The sequence below is a fragment of the Amblyraja radiata genome, chromosome 33, assembly GCF_010909765.2.
Source record: "Amblyraja radiata isolate CabotCenter1 chromosome 33, sAmbRad1.1.pri, whole genome shotgun sequence".
Taxonomy (NCBI): domain Eukaryota; kingdom Metazoa; phylum Chordata; class Chondrichthyes; order Rajiformes; family Rajidae; genus Amblyraja; species Amblyraja radiata.
In genome coordinates, this window is record NC_045988.1 from 6,196,585 (window position 1) to 6,216,629 (window position 20,045).

The 20,045-nt window shown below is 49.2% G+C and overlaps 1 protein-coding gene across 12 annotated transcripts in view; it reads left to right on the forward strand.

The window, feature by feature from the left end:
* Positions 1-3,947: 3,947 nt before the first annotated feature.
* Positions 3,948-20,045, forward strand: part of ncam1 (neural cell adhesion molecule 1) — a 347,020-nt gene continuing 330,922 nt past the window's right edge. For all 12 annotated transcript variants that reach the window (XM_033049728.1, XM_033049735.1, XM_033049729.1 and 9 more), the window contains exon 1: positions 3,948-4,094. In XM_033049728.1, the coding sequence (XP_032905619.1) occupies positions 4,040-4,094 (55 nt within the window). In that variant the 5' untranslated portion in view covers positions 3,948-4,039. The remainder of the gene's footprint in view (positions 4,095-20,045) is intronic.

Here is a 20,045-nt window from a genome sequence, read left to right on the forward strand (position 1 = left end):
ATTGGTCAGGACTTAACAGTGGTTATTTCAACAACTGATTTGTGCCGTTATAAAGGCAGGCGCCGGTAAACCATGAGTTTGTTCTTGTACGAGAAGGGTTCACCGACGGGCTGGGTCGCGTTCAGCACCGCGGACAGAGGCAGGGAGGTAGCTGCTGTCAAATGGGCCCCGTGCATTCCGAGACAGAGATTGTTTTTGTTCTCTCTCTTGCCCATAAATCTGATTTGTAACTAAACTGAAGGGTGAGCCTTTCTATGTTCTACTAGTCAGATCCTTGAACCTGTTCCCTTGTAACACCGAACCTTTCTGGTGCCATTGAACGGACTCCTCTCGGAGGCCGTGACCTCTGTTGGTCCGGCAAAGGCTCTGGAACCAAGGATGCCGGAAAACCGGTGGTGGACCTGTGTTGGATTGGCGGTAAAAGTTATTGGGATGTGCAATAAAATTCTTGTTCGGGTGCTGCCGTAAATGACACGTAATCCTCAAATATTCATAATTGTAATTAAGACGACTTTCGCGAATGCAAAAACACTGAACTGTTGTAAGAACAAACTTGGTTCAAGAATGTCTTCGTGGACAGGGAATCCAATTCTGTTTGGATCTAACCTATTATGACAGGCGGCATGGTGACATAGAGTTGCTGCCCTATAGGCTAGGATCCTGACTACGGGTGCTGACTGTACGGTGTTTTACCTTCTCCCCGAACCGCGTGGGTTTTCCACGGGAGCTACGGTTTCCTCCCACACTCCAAAGACAATAGACAATAGACAATACGTGCAGGAGGAGGCCATTTGGCCCTTCGAGCCAGCACCGCCATACTTGGTTCTTGGTTTCTTGGTCCTCCAAAATATTCCAAATGGAATTTAAACTGGAGGTGGTCATGGCTGATCATGTTTAGGAGATATTTCAATGGACTTGAACAGCTTTGGAATAAAGTAATACTGACCAGGTGGGATTAGTTTTTATTGGCATCAAGGCTGGTCTGAAGGGTATGTTCATGTGCTGTGCTTCTACGCTCTCAAGCAGTGACCATGTAATGACCTGCAGGCTTCTCCCCAAGCTCGACATTGCCCCGGCTTGAAAAATATTGTTGTTCTCCCTCCCTCGGTAACAACACTGTGGCAGCATCTTCCCCACAAAGACTGCAGTAGTACAACGTTTTAGATGGACACCAGGCTTCAATAGACAATAGACAATAAGTGCAGGAGTAGGCCATTCAACCCTTCGAGCCAGCACTGCCATTCAATGTGATCATGGCTGATCATCCCCAATCAGTACCCCGTTCCTGCCTTCTCCCCATATCCCCTGACTTTGCTATTTTTAAGAGCCCTATCTAGCTCTCTCTCGAAAGCATCCAGAGAACCTGCCTCCACCGCCCTCTGAGGCAGAGAATTCCACAGACTCACCACTCTCTGTGAGAAAAAGTGTTTCCTCGTCTCCGTTCTCAATGGCTTACTCCTTATTCTTGAACTGTGGCCCCTGGTTCTGGACTCCCCCCCCCCCCCCCCCCCCCCCCCCCAACATCGGGAACATGTTTCTTGCCTCTAGCGTGTCCAAACCCTTAACAATCTTATATGTTTCAATGAGATCACCTCTCATCCTTCTAAACTCCAGAGTATACAAGCTCGGCTGCTCTGGGCTTGTACACTCTGTACAAGCTTGCAGGTTAATTAACTTCTGTAAAAAAAAATTGTAAATTATCCCTAGTGTGTGTAGGATAGTGCTAGTGTACAGTGTGATAGCTGGTCAGCGTGGTCTTGGTGGGCCAAAGGGCCTGTTTCCGCGCTGTACCTTTAAAGTCTAAAATAAAGTATCTTGCGCTGTAAGGCAGCAACTCTACCTTTGCACCACCATGCCCTCCTTCTCCCCCACAGATCTTCCAGCACTTTGTGCTTTGCTCTAGATTCCAGCATCTGCAGTTCTTTTTGCCTTCAGCACCAAAGTGTTGGATCCTGATGGTTGTCTGAATTGGCACGCCCATCTGTCCACATCCAGTGAGCAAGGAAAAAACACAGATGCTGGTTTAAATCGAAGGTAGACACAAAATGCTGGAGTAACCCAGCGGGACAGGCAGCATCTCTCTGGAGAGAAGGAATGGGTGACGTTTCGGGTCGAGACCCTTCTTCAGGCTCGACCCGAAACTTCACCCATTCTTTCTCTCCAGAGATGCAGCCTGAGTTACTCCAGCATTTTGTGCCTACCTGCTCACACCCAGGGTGTTTGGAGGTGAGGCCGGTCCTTAGCAAAGATGTCGGGGGGAATAAATCCCTTTCTGCTGTGGGCAGCGATGCATCTTCTGGTACCTTTCACTCTGCCAGGTGCAGATCACTCCAGAAGCATCCTAAATCCGTTCTCGTTTGATGAGCTGAGTAAGGTTCAACAGAGAAGATCAAGGTTAAGGTTTGTTGCCTAATAATAAACCTGGTCCTGAACTCCCATCCACTTCATTGGAGACCCTCAGACTATCTTTAATCAAACTTTACTGGACTATATCTTGCACTAAACGTTATTCCTTTTTTTCTGTATCTGTACATTGTGGATGACCTGATTGCAATCATGTATTGTATTTCAACTGTACCTCGATACATGTGACAATGAACGAAGCTATTATTGTCACGTGTACTGAGATATCGTGAAAGGCTTTGTTTTGCATGCTGTGCTGCATATCATTTAATACTGCACATATATACAATCAAGTCAAACTCAAGTACAATAGGTAGAGCAAAGGGGAAGATACCCAGTGCAGAATGTAGTTCTAAACCTCAGTTCCAGAGACAAAGTCCAATGTCCGCAATGGGGTAGATGTGAATCGGACAGTACCCCAGCTTCTGGGAGGACCATTCTGAAGCCAGAGAGGGAGAATCCAATGTGTAGGAAGGAACTGCAGATGCTGGTTTAAACCTTCTCTCCAGAGATGCTGTCTGACCCGCTGAGTTACTCCAGCTTTAGGTGTCCATTGGAGGCAGAATCCAAATGTCTGTTTTCAAGTAGCTTCTGCTCAACAGGAGCATGGAGAAGAAAGAAAGGCCAGGATAGAAACAAAATGCAGGAGTGACTCAGCGGGACAGGCAGCATCTCTGGAAAGAAGGAATGAGTGGCGTTTCAGGTCGAGATCCTTCTTCAGACCTGAAACGTCGCCCATTCCTTCTATCCTGAGATGCTGTTTGTCCCGCTGAGTTTCTCCTGCATTTTGTGCCTATCTTCAGTGTAAAACCAGCACCTGGAGTTCCTTCCTACGCAAAGAATGACTAGGGTGGGACAAATCTTTGATTATGTTGGCTGCTTCTCCAAGTGTGGATGGAGTGGGTGGCAGGGGAGGCTGGTCTGTGTGATGTACTGTGGTACAATTACAATTCTCTGCAATTTCTCTCAAAGCAAGGGACCCTCTCCTGGGGATCAAGGAAAACCCTAAATGCAAGGGGGAAACAAAAACCTCAGAAAATGCCCAAAGATCAGAAAGGGAGATGGACTATTGCTAATCTCCAATAGTGTGTTTTTTTTTCTCCCCTCAATTGGATCCCTCAAACATCCCAATAGCGTTGAAGAAGGGTCTCGACCCGGAATGTCACCCATCCCTTCTCTCCAGAGATGCTGCCTGTCTGCCCCACTGAGTTACTCCAGCATTTTGTGTCTATCCCAATAATGTTTTTTCCCCCAAATTGGATCCCTGGTATATTGCAGAACCTTGCTTTTGCAAACCTCTGTGGGTTTGTGTTAGCTGGGTCGGGTGTCAGGATAGCACCGTTTGGAATTGGAAGCGCTGGAAGTGTGGGGTCTATTGTCTGCAGGCGCTTTGTGCAGGAGTGGGTGGTGAATCCGGGCCCGGGTTTTGCCGGCGCCCGCTGGCGGACGGATCCAGGGGGTGGGTGGGCCAGGTGAGGCGGCGGCGCACTACTTGCGGCCAGGCGGCGGCGCGGACGGGCGGAGGCGCGGAGGGAGACGCGCTGGGTTAAAGCAGGGCAGGGGTGATGGGGTGCGGGCAGTAGCAGCAGCGAGCGGAGCGGAGCGGGAGCGGACTGAGCTAGCGCAGCGCAGAGCCATGTCACCAAGCAACACTCTCCTCACCGGGCTCCTCCTGGTCGCCACCACTACAGGTAAAATATCCACACCTGCAAATATATATATCTATGTGTGCATTCATTCAATTGATAATTAATGCACCATGCATTGCTCAGATCTGAAGAGAAAATCGGGAGAGGAACAATTCCATTGAGCTAGCAAGAATGGATTTGTTTTGTTCTGCAAGGCTATCATTGTGTGTGTGTGTGATTTATTGCAAATGGTTCTCTCGATGCATTAAATGCAGGTTGGCGCAGTGCATGTGTTTTCACCTGGGGCAGGGGCTGGGATTTAATGCAAGCCGTCGGTTTCTTTGTTCTCGCCTTGGTCAATAAGGCTGTGTCTCCCGCGGACTCTTGTGCATCGCTCGCCTCTCGTAACGATGAAGGATGGATGCTGCTCCCAGCTCCCTCTCTCGTCGCATTGTTCTCGGTTTGGGGGGGAACAGAGAGAGATGGTTGCAAATGTTCCCATGGGGGATGCATGGGTTGCAATCCCTTCCCCTCCCCTCCCCTGCCCTCAGCTGGTGCTGGTCACACAAGGAGTGGAAGATCCCAGTGTTGTTGGCCAGCTGTCATCTTGATCCCCCACCTCCTCGTCCACTCCCTTCTTCTCCCTTCCCCTCTCTCTCCCCCCATCCCCCCTCCCCATCCCAACTCCCCTCCCTCTTTCCACCTCCCCACTCCCGCTCCCCCTCCCCATCCCATCTCCCCTCCCTCTCCCCTCTCTCCTCTCTTTCTCCTCCTTCCATCCCATCCCAACTCCTTTCACCTCTCTCTCCTCCCCCTCTCTTCCTTTCTCCCCCTCCCACCTCCCCTCCCTCTCCCCCCTCTCTCTCTCCCCTCTCCCTCTCCACATCTCAACTGCTCCCCCCACCTCCCTCTCCCTTCCCCTCCCCTCCCCATCCCACCTCCCCTCCCTCTCTCCACCCCACTCCCTCTCCCCTCCCTCTCTCCCCCACCCTCCTCCCTCTCTCCTCCTCCCTCTCCTCTCCCCCACCTCCCTCCCCCTGTGTGCCCCCCCCCCCCCCCCCAATCTATCAGGAGCAGGGCTGACCCACGACTGTGTGCCAGGCGGTACCTTCTCTCACACCTCCCCCTTTCATTCCCCTGGGAGGATTGGGTTTCACCAGATGGGGCGTAGGTTCTAGGAGGCAGAGATCCCTGGGACATGGAGGCTGGGGTCCTGACACCCACCTCCGCCGGCAGGGGCTGTGATTGATGAATCTCCAAGGAGACCAGGGGCAAGGATACGCCCAACCTGCTGGAGATGGACCCCCAGTGTGGGGATCTATCTGGGTGGACTCTGCGATGGGGGAGGGTGGGTTCTCGTTTCTCTCTGTCTCCCTCTGTCTGTGTGTGTGTGTCTCTCTCCCTCTGTCTCTCTATCTGCGCCCTTTCCAACCTTGCTCCTGTCCAGGTCCCAGTGAATCGAGCGATCTGGTGAGTGGGTGCAACTCCTTTGCCCTGTCCCTTGAGGGGGATGCCCTACAAGGCTGCTGGGCTCCCAGGGTTGCATGGAGATGTTGCCATTGTCCACGTTGGCATTGCTTCACCCATCCGAAGGGCAGATGCGAGAGGGGTCGGTGGAGACGTCCTTGATGTGGATCTACACCATTGGGCAGTGGGTGGGGAGGGCCGGACCCCTCCGGCCGCTATCACAGACCCCAGGCGGCTTGTCACAGACCCGGGCCGGATTATTAAACGACCGTTTCAATCCGGTGACATGTTGGCAAGATTAAATGCATGTTCTGGAGAGAGAAGGCGCAAGTGAAACTCTGAAACCACAGCCGTGAACCTTTCATGTAACGAAGAAAGCCCAAGGCAACAAAAGATACGTGTTGTTCAGCTTGTGATGTGTGAACGATAGCAGAGGTTCGAGATGACTACATCGTGTGTGTCTCTGTGTGTGGGTCTCTCTCTCTCTGTGTCTGTCTCTGTCTCACTCTCACTCTTGCTGTGCCCGTCTGTGTCTTTCTCTTTGTGTGTGTGTTTGTGTGTCTCTTTGTGTGTGTGTCTCTCTCTTTGTGTGTGTGTGTGTCTCTCTTTGTGTGTGTGTGTGTGTCTCTCTTTCTCTGTCTGTGTGTGTGTGTGTCTCTCTCTCTCCCTCTCCCTCCCCCCCTCTCTCCCTCTGTGTGTGTGTGTCTCTCCTTCACTGTTTGTGTGTGTGAATCTCTCTGCCTCTCTCTATCTGTGTCTCTGCCTCTGTGTGTGTGTATCTCTCTGCCTCTCTCTTTCTCTGTCTCTGTCTCTGCGTGTGTGTGTATCTCTCTGCGCCTCTCTGTGTCTCTGCCTCTGTGTGTATGTGTGTGTGTCTGTTTTTACTCAGCCCTGTGCGGGCGGCACTGTATGCATTACAAGCCGGTGAATGTGTTCCTCATTCCGTTACGGTGCCGACAGAAAGCTGGGCAGCTGCTTCCACTGGTTGCAGTGTCCATCCTTCGATCGGGAGGCAACGCACAATATAACCGGGAAGTGTGCACTTCACATCTGACGTGTTGCTGAGGTCCATTTTTTTTTATCATCTTCAGCAAATGTAGCCTGAAAATGTATCTTGCACGTTGGACAAATCCTTCTCGCTCGCTCCTGTGTTGGCGGTTGATACATTTGCTACACAGCCTGATTTTAAAACGAAAATCTCATGCCTTTGTGAGTTTCACATGAAAGCAGATGTTTTCTCCATTAATGAGCCCTTTGTGCTTGGGATCTACTTGCAGTCAGTCTGGCTTAAACATCGCATTGCAAACGTCCTGGCAATTTTTGAGTGTAATAATATTATTATTCTTTATTGTCACTGCTCCTGTTATTGATACTGAATGCCGTATGGATTTTAAAGTGGAAATGATGGATATCTAGACCTGAATTGATCAGACATGTTTGCCCAATAACGTTCGCAAGGAATGTAAGCCTGTCTTTTGAGAAACCAACGAAGGTTGCTTGATCAACGAAGATGTTCTTTCCACCGGGCGACTTGAAATCAACAAAAAGATTAAAGTCAAGGAATCTCTAGAAACATAGAAAATAGGTGCAGGAGTAGGCCATTCGGCCTTCCGAGCCAGCATCACCATTCAATATGATCACGGCTGATCATCCAAAATTAGTACCCCGTTCCTGCTTTTCCCCCTATGTCTCCTGATTCCTTTAGCCCAAAGAACTAAATCTACCTCTCTCTTGAAAACGGTATGAAGCAGAGTCAAGGGTCAAAATTGGGGAAGAAATTACTGGGCAACTCTGATTTGAATCTATCGCATTTTAAAGATAGTACCAATGGCCACAAGGATACTATTTAGTAGCATTCCTGAAACTAGTGGATGCTGGATGCCATGCCATATTGAATAGGGAGACCAAATATAGAGTGGTAAAGTTAACACCTGGGGACAACTTCTAAACCTATACAATGGGGGATGTTTTATTATACTATGGGTAGCAAGATACAGTGGAAAACTTAGTTTTGCGTGCTATCCAGGCACGCCATACCGTAAATGAGTACATCAGGTACTGCATAAGGGAACACAAACAGGGTGGAGAATATAGGGTGACAGCATCAGAGAAAGTGCAGTTTAAAGAAAAGTGCAAGGGTCCCAATGAGGTAGGTTGGAAGATCGGGTATTCACACCCTAGATGATGAGAGGTATGTTTGGGAGTCTAATAACAGCGGGGGAAATTAACCAGAGTGCACAATTCACGAAACTAAACTAAAGAAGGGCCCTGACCTGAAACGTCGACTATCCATCTTCTCCAGAGATGCTGCCTGAGTCATTCGAGTTACTCCAGCACTTTGACACTCATTGCCCTTTGGCTCCCTGCCCCCACCCTGCTTTGAGCTGATGAGGTCAGTGCCTTTGGGAGGTGGTCAGAAACATGAGAGCTCATTGTGAATGGAGATGGGGGGCACAAACCTACAGCCACTGTTTTATTTCAGTCTAACCATCAACGTGAGCGGGTGAAACCATTTGGAAGCATTTTTATTGGACCGGAAAGTACCAGGGTGATAGGGAAATTCTTGGTTCGATCGGTACCTTTTGGTTTTGAGGAATGCAAAAGGAAATGGAATGGTATTTTCCTTACATTTTCATATGGTTCAACATTTCAGGGAACATTTCAACTTTCATTCATATGTTCATGTTCCTAAGTGACCGGAGCAGAAATAGGCCATTCGGCCCATCAGGTCTGTTCCACCATTCAATCACGGTTGATCTATCTCTCCCTGCTAACCCCATTCTCCTGCCTTCTCCCCGTTACCCCTGACACCCGTACTGATCAAGAATCTATCTATCTCTGTCTTAAAAATATCCATTCACTTGGCCTCCACAGTCTCCTGTGGCAACGAATTCCACAGATTCACCACCATCTGACCAAATAAATTCCTCCTATCTCCTTCCTAAAGGAAAGTCCTTTAATTCTGAAGATCTAACCTCTGGTCCTAGACTCGCCCACTGGTGGAAACATCCTCTCCACATCCACACCATCCTGGCATTGTAGAAATTCATTGTAGAAATAAGGAACTGCAGGTCTGATTTACATAAAAAGGCATAAGTGCTGGAGTAACTCAGTGAGTCGGGCACCTATCCATGTTCTCCAGAGATGCTGCTTGACCCGTTGAGTTACTCCAGTACTTGATACTATCACTAGCGGCCAACCTAGTTCTAAAATGATAGGATGGTTCAGGAAATAAACCTCAAAAAGCAAATTATTGGGGACTTACCATATCTAAAAATAATACTAACTTGCAGATGTTGAGTGCTTATTACATAAACTGACCATAGTGCCGAGCTGAGCGGAGGGGGGAGAGCGTGCGTGGAGAGGGCAGGGCAGGTGAGTGTCAGTCGCAGTGAAAGAGTAGAGAGTCATAGAGTGATACAGCGTGGGTCATTCAGCCCAACTTGCCCACACCGGCCAACATGCCCCAGCTACACTAGTCCCACCTACCTGCGTTTGGTCCATATCCCTCCAAACCTGTCCTATCCATGTACCTGTCTAACTGCTTCTTAAACGTTGGGATAGTCCCAGCCTCAACTACCTCCTCTGGCAGCTTGTTCCATACACCCACCACCCTTGGTGTGATAAAGTTTCCTTTTACATGTTTTCCCCTTCACCTTGAACCTATGTCCTCTGGTCCTAGATTCCCCTACTCTGGGCAAGAGACTCTGTTCATTCCAATTCCTGCACTGATTCTTGCCACCACTGTAACAGGTGAGGTCCAGAACGATGCGTTGCCTTGCATCTGTAGTCAGTGCTTAGACAGCACAGTGATGCTCCAGTCCCATTGTTTACAATGTAGATAAAACCAAGCAGCTGTTCAGGCTAGACCCAGGCACTCTGTGAAACGTCACCCATTCTTTCTCTCCAGAGGTGCTGCCTGTCCCACTGATTTACTTCAGCTGTTTGGGTCTATGGTTTAAACAAGCATCTGCAGTTCCTCCTTACACTATACACCCCCATAAAATCAATTATGGATCAGGTGAAGGCAATGGAGATGTGTTTAACAAGTCACAGAGTGCTGGAGTAACTCAGCGGGTCAGGCAGCATCTCTGGAGAACATGCATAGGTGATGCTTCACAAAGTGCTGGAGTGACTCAGCAGGTCAGGCAGCATCTCTGGAGAACATGCATAGGTGACGTTTCGGGTGGAGACACCGGAGATCCCGGAGAAAACCCATGCAGGTGAAAGAGCTAGAGATGAAGACTCGAGCGGTGTTGTAGGCACGGGACAGTCCATTCGGCCCATCAAATTCAGGTCCTGATCCACATTCAGATTAGTTCATTGTCTCAATTCAATGATACTTTATTGCCGCATGTACCCAGGTACAGTGAGACTCTTTGTTTCCTGCATACGATCCTGTAAAACCACACAGCAGACCTCACCTAGGCAGTACGCAGAGAGTCGCCATGATTCTGACGTCAACAATGTTTCAAAAATTCTTATCACGATCCAATCCTTTCGCAGCGGCGAACCAGGCCTGCCGCCGCCCGTAGCCACAAGTGGACCCCAATCAGTTCTCAACGGCCCCTTGTCGGGCCCCTCTTTGTTCTCAACGGCTCCACGCCAGGTCCCTTTCTCTGCGTCCCCCTCCCCTGCTGGGTCCCTCAGTTCTCATCGGCCCCTTCCCCTTTCCTCCCCAACCCCCCTCCCAGCTGGGTCCCTCCTAGTTCTCGTCGACCCCCCCCCCCCCCTTCGCCGGGTCATGAACCAGAGGGCAATTAAATTCCTTGTTTGCATACAGCTGATAATGTACGCAGTGTATGTGATATATGATAAACACAACAATGAATGCAATGTTGAGTGCAAAAGAGCAGAATGGTGCAACGTTTGTGGTGCAGTCTTGAGTAGTGCAAAAAAATAAATCTGAATTACAATAACGGGATAACCAAATGTTGTAGAGTTAAGAATGAGTGTATAGGTTAAGAGTGAGCGTACAGCATCTCCGGAAGTTGCGCAGTTGGGTAGCAGCAGGGAAGAAACTATTTTTTTTAGTCTGGATGAGTGAGCTTTCCAGTTCCTGGATCTTCTCCCAGAGGATAGAAGCGAGATGGCAGGGTGGCAGCGACCTTGACGATACTTCCAGCCTTCCTGAAGCAACACGCTGTGAAGATGGACGGGGTGGAAGGATGCGACGAGCCTGTGATAGACGGGGCTGTGTTCAACACTCTCTCTGTGGGTTCAGGCGGTCAAGAGAAGAGAAGTTGCCGCACCAGGCTGAGATACATCCCATCAGTAGAAATTCGAGATAATTCCCATGGACATGTTGAATCTTCTTGGATACCCGAGGAAGTCAATATGCTGATTAAGGACAACATTGGCGTGATAGGACCTGATTAGGTCGCTGGTGATATTGGATGCTGAGGAACCTGAAGCTGTTGGCCACCTGTACACAAGCTCTGGGAAGAGGACATGGTGGTGTTCTCGTCCTCTTTCCTGAGGTCAACAACCAACTCGGACATTGACAGTTTCTTGATTAGTATGGGTGCCAAACGTGAGGGGGAGAAGGCAGGAGCACACGGTTGAGATGGAAAGATAGGTCAGCTATGATTGAATGGCAGAGTAGACTCAATGGGCCAACATATAATTCTGCTCCCAGAACATGAATTATTTGGATCTTGATGACATTAAGGTACACAAAAATGCTGGAGAAACTCAGCGGGTGCAACAGCATCTATGGAGCGAAGAAAATTGGCAACGTTTCGGGCCGAAACCCTTCTTCTGACAGTTTCTCCAGCATTTTTGTATACCTTCGATTTTCCAGCATCTGCAGTTCCTTCTTAAACACTTGATGACATTAAGGGCTAGATTGGAGGACCAATGAAAAGCGGATGGTTTTCTTGAGCAAATTACAAAGTGTTGGAGTAACTCAGTGGGTCAGACAGCATCTCTGGAGGATGATGGACATAGACAGGTACATGGATCAGACCGGGTTAGAGGGGTCTTGGCCAAACACTGGCAAGTTGGGCCAAAGGGCCAGGTTCCATGCTGCATGACTCTGACATTGCTCTGATGATATTTCGGGTCAAGACCCTTCTTCAGACTTGATCATGTTGGCCAGATGATGGGATTGAAAATGCCGAATGCAAGGAAGAGAAAGAATCACTTTGTTGAAAGTCAGCGGTTGTTTGTTATGAGATCTTGGTCGTAGGGTGGAGGAAGACTTGGTCGTAGGGTGGAGGAAGACTTGGTCGTAGGGTGGAGGAAGACGGTCGTAGGGTGGAGGAAGACTTGGTCGTAGGGTGGAGGAAGACTTGGTCATAGGGTGGAGGAAGACTTGGTCGTAGGGTGGAGGAAGACTTGGTCGTAGGGTGGAGGAAGACTTGGTCGTAGGGTGGAGGAAGACTTGGTCGTAGGGTGGAGGAAGACTTGGTCGTAGGGTGGAGGAAGACTTGGTCGTAGGGTGGAGGAAGACTTGGTCGTAGGGTGGAGGAAGACTTGATATCCCTGCAAGGACAACGGTGTTTGGATCCGATCTGCACAGAAGTTGGACCCAGAGTCTGGCAAATAGTGATGAATGATAGACACAAAACGCTGGAGTAACTCAGCGTGACAGGCAGCATCTCTGGAGAGAAGGAACGGGTGACGTTTCGGGTCGAGACCCTTCTTGATGAATCATCCTTTGTGCGAGATTGAAAGCTTGACCCCGAAAGAACTCAAACTCAGCGGGTCAGGCAGCATCTGTGGTGAACATGGATGGGTGACGTTATGGGTCGTGACCTCTCTTTGTTTCCACTTCGGAGGTTTGACAGTGGGTAGCGTTTTGCTCAGTCTACCGACGGTAATCTCCCCGGAGAATTGCAGCATGAGCGGCGGGGAAAGTCTCGCTGTAGTTCAACCGTTGAATGGCTCGGAGCCTGAACATCGGATATTGCAGATCGGCCGTGATGTTTAGTTAACGGCCCTGTGAACTGCTGGGAGGTGGGTGACTTTGTCCAACGTTTCAAGTGCAGTTCTGTTCATCGTTCAGATGTTCTGCGGAATCTGGAAGGGGGGGAAGAATGAAACACTGTTGGACCGGTGACAGTAAATCTTCATCACAATCTCACTGGTGTGATTGTCCGTCTGGAAAAGGGGGGAGGGAGGGGGGGAGGGGGACTCCAAATCTTCAAGAGCAGTAGTATAGGAGCCTTTCTCCTAGCGCATTATATTATTTCTCCTGCGTGAAACTTAAATCAGAGAGAGTTCCCCAAAACTCCACTGACTGTGTGTCTTTGTTTCCCTCTAACCGAGAAAAGAATTAATTGTCCACCTTTTGAGAATATTACAAAGATGCTGAAGCATTATCCTGGGTTGTTTAATGGAGGTATATCATTGTCTGACGGGGCACATTGACACTACGACTCTGCCTTTGTGCATTGACAATTACTCAGTGCCCTGACAACTCTGAATATGCATTTGCTCTCGAGGTTTATCACTGTTCCAGGCACAATCCAGAGCCCTCAGAATGGTTTAATGCAAAGAATATCTTCACATTTTTCCAACGTGAACTTGGACTGCAACACTGGTGAATGTGAACAGTGTTGGTCGGAATAACTTGGACTGAGTGAGGGATTTTATTCTGGGGTTTAACCCGGCACTCGTTTTACTAGTAAGTAGGTTCTTTCGGGGCGCAGCAGTAGAGCTACTGCCTCACAGCGCCAGAGAACCGGGTTCGATCCTGACTACGGGCGCTTGTCTGTATGGAGTCTGTACGTTCTCCCCGTGACCTGCGTGGGTTTTCTCCAGGATCTCCGGTTTCCTCCCACACTCCAAAGGCGTGCAGGTTTATAGGTCATTTAGTTTGGTAGGATTGTAAATTGTCCCTGGTGTGTGTAGGATAGTGTAATGCCCCTGTCCCACTTAGGAAACCTGAACGGAAACCTCTGGAGACTTTGCGCCCCACCCAAGGTTTCCGTGCGGTTCCCGGAGGTTGCAAGTGGTTGCAGGTAGTGGAAGCATGTAGGGAGACTGACAAAAACCTCCGGGAACCGCACGGAAACCTTGGGTGGGGCACAAAGTCTCCAGAGGTTTCCATTCAGGTTTCCTAAGTGGGTCAGGGGCGTAAGTGTGTGGGGATCGTTGGTCGGTGCTGACCCGGTGGGCCGAAGGGCCTGTTTCCGCAGTGTATCTCTAAAACTAAACTAAGTGCGAATAAATACTCCTGGAGGAGTTGGCATCATCCTGGCAAACTCTTCAGTGTGTTTTCCGTTGTGTGTGTGTTGACCTGTTTGTTCACTCTGTGCTTGCTCGCCCTGGTGTAACTAATAAATGTAAATTGATTGAATGCCCCTGTGGAACAATAAAGGCAGTAATAGAAATCTTTCATTTCGCTGCCTGTTGTCTCCGCACTTTGGGATCATTTCTCCCATCACCATAACTAAAGCCGCAGCAATCAGTTACCCTAACGCATGGTGTTGCCTCTAATGAGAAACAGCCATTACTCTTACGTTTGGACTTTGCTGTGCATCGCACCAGCTTTCAATCAGGGATCAATGATTTCTGTTACCGTGTGGTTGTTAATGTATGGAGATGGCTGTTGGAAGGAGTTGAGCCTGGGCCAAGTGTTTAATTGTCTAGTTTTTTTAGTTTTGGAGGTACAGGTCAAAAACAGGCCCTTCGGCCCACCGAGTGATCCCTGCACACTAGCACTGTCCATGCAATAATCCACAGTCTCTTGCACTTTTATTTACAGTTTCCAGAGGTTAGTTCAGTTGAGAGATACAGCGCCGAAACAGGCCCTTCGGCCCACCGAGTCTGGGCCGACCAGCGATCACCTCGCACGCTAACACTACCCTACACACACTAGGGACTATTTCAAATTTTACCGGGCCTATTAACCTACGAACCTGTACGTCTTTGGAGTGTGGGAGGAAACCGGAGCACCCGGAGAATACCCACGCATGTCACGGGGAAAACGTGCAAACTCTGTACAGACAGCGCCCGTAGTCGGGGTCGGATTCTGGTCTCTGGTGCCGTCAGGCAGCGACTCTACGGCGGCATCACCGTGCAGCCCCTCACGGCATCATATGTACTGAAAAGAGAACAATGAAATTCTTCCTGGCAACACCACAACAGGCCTGTAAACAAAGTCATCAATAAAAAGAAAGGTGAATTAAAAAAAAACCCCCAATATTATTGCAAAAAGCCCAAAGTTTTTAGTGCAACGAAGACAGTTTGTCATTCTTATAAGTGTTTGTAATGGTCAAGAGCTTGATGGCGTTGGGAAGAAGCTGTTCTTGAACCTGGAGGTCACTGTTTTCAGACTCCACCTTCCAAAATGGTAGGAGTGCGATTGGAATCAGGTGTGGATCATAGTCATTCGACACTAAAACAGACCCTTTGGCCCAACTCATCCATGCTGACCAAGATGTCCCATCTGAACTAGTCTGATTTATCTGTCTTTGGCCTACATCTCTCCAAAACATTTCTATCCGTGTATCAGTTCACGTGCCTTTTAACTTGTTATTGTGCTTGCCTCAGCTACCACCTCTAGCAACTCGTACTGTATGCTCACCTCCCACTGAGTGAGTTCGGGCTCTTGTTAAACCTTCCCCCCTCTCCCCGTAAATCTACCTCCTCTGGTTCTTGCTACCCCTCTCTGGATACATCCATCCTTGATGATGCTGGCTGTCTGTTTGAGGAAGTGCCTCCTGTAAATCCCTTCGATGGTGGGGAGGGCAGTACCCGTGATGGACCCGGGCAGTGTCCACCGCTCTGCGCGGAAGAGAGGTGGGTTAGAGCAGCGATGAAATGCCGGGGTGGTGGGGAGAGGAGCGGAAGAAAATGTTAAGTGCCTGTCCCACTCGCCGATTTTTTTCGGCGACTGCCAACGTCATATCAGTGGCGCCAAAAAGATTTTGAACATCTCAAAATCCAGCGGGGACAAAAAAAAATGTTGTGACGCTTGAAAAAACACCGCGCGTCACACGTCATCACGCCACGTATTTTTCGGTGATCTGATACGTCAGTCAATGATGCCGGCAGTCGCCGAAGAAATGGCCAAGTGGGACTGGCCCGTTACTTCCTTTTTCTAACGGAAAACTCAAGACAGCTGCAGAAATCCCTGAAGCTGAAACTTGATCTGCAGCCAGGTTGGCTTGTCAGTGGAGACCATTGTCCTCAACGTCGAGGACCTAAAACAACTGTGAGAGTAAAAGTAAAATAATCATCCCGTGAATTTTTTATTGCCTGTCAAATGTGCGTGTCGAGTGTGCATACATATTTAGAGTGCCTGCTTGTGGAAATAGGGATTTAGTTACACAGCATGGTTAAAGAAAGCTGGGAGAGCTACTGCCTCTCGGCGCCAGAGACCCGGGTTTGATCCTGATCTTGCCTGCTGTCTGTGTGGAGTTTGCACGTTCGCCACCGGGTGCTCCAATTTCCTCCCATATCTCAAAAACGTGCAAGTTGATCGGCCTCTGTAAAAGTGCCCCAAGTGTTGAAGGAGCGGATGAGAAAGTGGGATAATATAGAACTGAGTAGTGTTGTCGCACAGAAGGATCTTGAAGTGCAGGTACATAGTTCTTTGTAAGTGGCGTCGCAGGTAGATGGGTTCGTCAAGAAGGCCTTCGGCACATTGGCCTTCGTCAGTCAGTTTATTGAGTATAGAAGTCGGGATGTTACAGCTGTACAAGACACAGGTGGGGCACAGTTGGAGTATTGTGTTCAGTTTCGGTCACCTCGCTATAGAAAAGTTGTTGGTAGACAAAAATCGAAGGTTGACAAAAATGCTGGAGAAACTCAGTGGTTGCGGCAGCATCTATGGAGCGAAGGAAATAGGCAACGTTTCGGGTCGAGACCCTTCAGCCTGAAGAAGGGTCTCAACCCGAAACGTTGCCTATTTCCTTCGCTCCATAGATGCTGCCTGTCCCGTTGAGTTACTCCAGCATTTTGTGTCTACGGTTTGAGGCAATACCATGACAGCTTACAGAGCAGCTCTCTGTGACCCAGGAGGGAGCTTTTTTTTTTTAGAGATACAGCGCGGAAACAGGCCCTTCAGCCAACCGCGTCCACACCGACCAGCGATCCCCGCACATCAACACTACCCTATGCACACCAGGGACAATTTCCATTTATACCCAGCCAATTAACCTACAAACCTAACCTTCATCTTTGGAGTGTGTGAGGAATACGGGGAAAACACTCAGAGATGTTGCCTGACCCGCTGAGTTACTCCAGCACTTTGTGTCTTTTTTTTCTAACATTTTCATGATGCTTTCCATTTGATTATTGCCAAGTCTGGATGCTCATAAGGAGCAGAATTAAGTCATTTGGCACATTAAGTCTATTCCGCCATTCAGTCGTGGCTGATCTATCTTGCTCTCTCAACCCCGTTTTCCCGCCTTCTCCCCATAACCTCTGACACCCTTCCTGGTTACAAATTGTAAAAGCTGCCATTGTATTATGACCCGAAACGTCATCGTTCTATGTTCTCCAGAGATGCTGCCTGGCCCACTGTTACCCCAGCACTCTCTGTCTTTTTTTAAAAATTATATATCGGAACCAGAGAGGGGAGGGTTGTTTTATTCCTTCAGAGGTATATTTGGCGGTGTTTGTCGCAGCAGCCAATAGAGGCTGAGTGTGTGCAGAAGATAGACACAAAATGCTGGAGTTACTCAGCGGGACAGGCAGCATCCCTGGAGAGAAGGAATGGAGATGCTGCTTGTCCCACTGAGTTACTCCGGCATTGTGTGTGTCTATACCTTTGCTTTAAACCAGCATCTGCGGTCCCTTCCTACACATTTAATGTAGTGAAGATGTTGGGTAATACAAGCGCCGACACTGTAACTCTCTTTCAGTCGATGGTCGGCTGATTGAAACTGCTGGCAAGAGGCAGCGTTCTTGGAGAGGTACACTGCCGGTCGCTTCCTGATGAACCTGCTTGCTGCCTCTGCATATTAATCACTCGGTGAATGAAAGCTGGCCTTCTTTGCATTGTGCAGCGCTGAGAACTCTTGAGTGCCTGAGAAAAAAAACGGGGAGGTGGGGGGTGGGTGGGTGGAGAGGGGGGGGGGGGGGGGGGGGGGGGTGAAGCTGTTTGGGGAAGGGCGCGGAAGGAATTGCAATTGTAAACTGTCTTGAAAAGGTCTTCGTCCATTCAAGTGGAAGGGCTGAATGCGAGGGAATTAGCGCGGTGTTTTTGTGCGTGAGCTGCCTTCACGTTGTTAGTGTAGCAATCCCCGCGGGGACTTGGGACAATGTGTGGTGGCGGAGTGACTCATCTTGGGTGATGTAATCAACAGGCTCAAGACACACGCTGCATGAACCTCTTGCGAAATGCGACTCTGTCATTTTAAGTGCGTGTGCCTACAAATGTTGTATATCGAATTTAGTTTGAGACACAGTGTGCGGGCACAGGCCCATCGGCCCACTGAGTCCACGCCGAACAGCGATCCCCGTACACCAGCACTATCCTGCACATTGGAGGCATTCTACATTTTATTTACCAAAGCCAAAAAGGCCGGTTCTCTGGATACTTTCAAGAGAGAGCTAGATAGAGCGGAGTCAGGGGATATGGGGAGAAGGCAGGAACGGGATTGTGGATGATCAGCCATGATCACATTGAATGGCGGTGCTGGCTCGAAGGGCCGAATGGCCTACTCCTGCACCTATTGACTTACCAATGTGTACGTCTTTGGGGTGTGGGATGGAAAAACATGGATCTTGTTGGACGGGAGTTTAGTTTAGAGATACAGCGTTGAAACAAGCCCTACGGCCCACCAAGTCTGCGCAGACCAACAATCACCCGTACACTTGTTCTATCCTACGCGCTAGGGACAATTTTCGGAAGCCAATTAACCTACGAATCCGCGGGTCTTTGGAGTACGGGAGGAAACCGGAGCACCCGGGGAAAACCCACGCGGTCACAGGGAGAACGTACAAACGTACAGAACCTAATGCCCCTGTCCCACTTAGGAAACCTGAACGGAAACCTCTGGAGACTTTGCGCCCCACCCAAGGTTTCCGTGCGGTTCCCGGAGGTTTTTGTCAGTCTCCCTACCTGCTTCCACTACCTGCAACCTCCGGGAACGGCACGGAAACCTTGGGTGGGGCGCAAAGTCTCCAGAGGTTTCCGTTCAGGTTTCCTAAGTGGGACAGGGGCATTATTACAGTTAATCGTGATTTCTTATTTTTTTTAATTAATCCCCCACTTCATGGCGACACATGCTGATTTCACACAAAAAAAAGGCACAAAGTGCTGGAGTAACTCAGCGGGTCAGGCAGCACTTGTGGAGAACGTGGATAGGTGATGTTTCGTGTCGGGACCCTTCTTCAGACTCCACAAATGCTGCCTGCCTCTACTGAGTTACTCCAGCACTACATGGGGTTTTTTTTTTTAAACTTGTATTTTCATGATGCCTTCCATTTGGTTATTGCCAGATGTTGTTCCGGCTCCCATTCATTGTATTCCGACCCGAAATGTCACCTTTCCAGGTTCCCCAGAGACGCTGCCTGGCCCGCAAGAGTCGCCCCGGCACTCTGTGCCTTAATTTAATTACATATCAGAAGTAGCTTCAGATTGTGTTTTTAAACATGAGTGCTTCTGACTTGATTAGTGCATGGTCCGCAGTGACAATGGGCCATGTTGTATATCAAGTTTACACAATAGTCTGTGTCAGTGCCTCGGTGGGGTGATTGTGGACTGCTCCAACCAAGTAGTGGTAATGCGACTGTCGACTGTGAGAACTGATTGCAAGCGGTTGCTTCGACCCATCTTGCTTCGCGGCAACTGTTCCCCCGACACACATGCGATTCGGCGGCACCTCCCAGCTAACGGTTCCAGGCTTGGTGGCTGCTGGTTGATTGAGTCCTTGTCCATAAGGCAGCTGTTGGTTCAAAAAAATTAGACATCACAATACCTCGCAGTTGTACAGTACGTCCAATCTGTTCCATTGTACAGGAAGGGAACTGCAGGTGCTGGTTTAAGCCGAAGATAGGCACAAAAATGCGAAGATAGGCACAAAAAGATGGAGTACAAAATACAAAGTACGAAATGGTTACAAAATTCTTAAGGGGCTGGACAGGCTAGATGCAGGAAGATTGTTCCCGATGTTGGGGAAGTCCAGCACAAGGGGTCACAGTTTAAGGATAAAGGGGAAATCCTTTAGGACCGAGATGAGAAAAACATTTTTCACACAGAGAGTGGTGAATCTGTGGAATTCTCTGCCACAGAAGGTAGTTGAGGCCAGTTCATTGGCTATATTTAAGAGGGAGTTAGATGTGGCCCTTGTGGCTAAAGGGATCAGGGTGTATGGAGAGAAGGCAGGTACAGGATACTGAGTTGGATGATCAGCCATGATCATATTGAATGGCGGTGCAGGCTCGAAGGCCTACTCCTGCACCTATTTTCTATGTTTCTATGTAACTCAGCGGGACAGGCAGCATCTCTGGAGAGAAGGAATGGGTGACGTTTCGGGTTCCCGAAACGTCACCCATTCCTTCTCTCCAGAGATGCTGCCTGTCCCGCTGAGTTACTCCAGCTTTTTGTGTCTATCTTCCGTCCCATCGTACCACTGACTAGTGGCA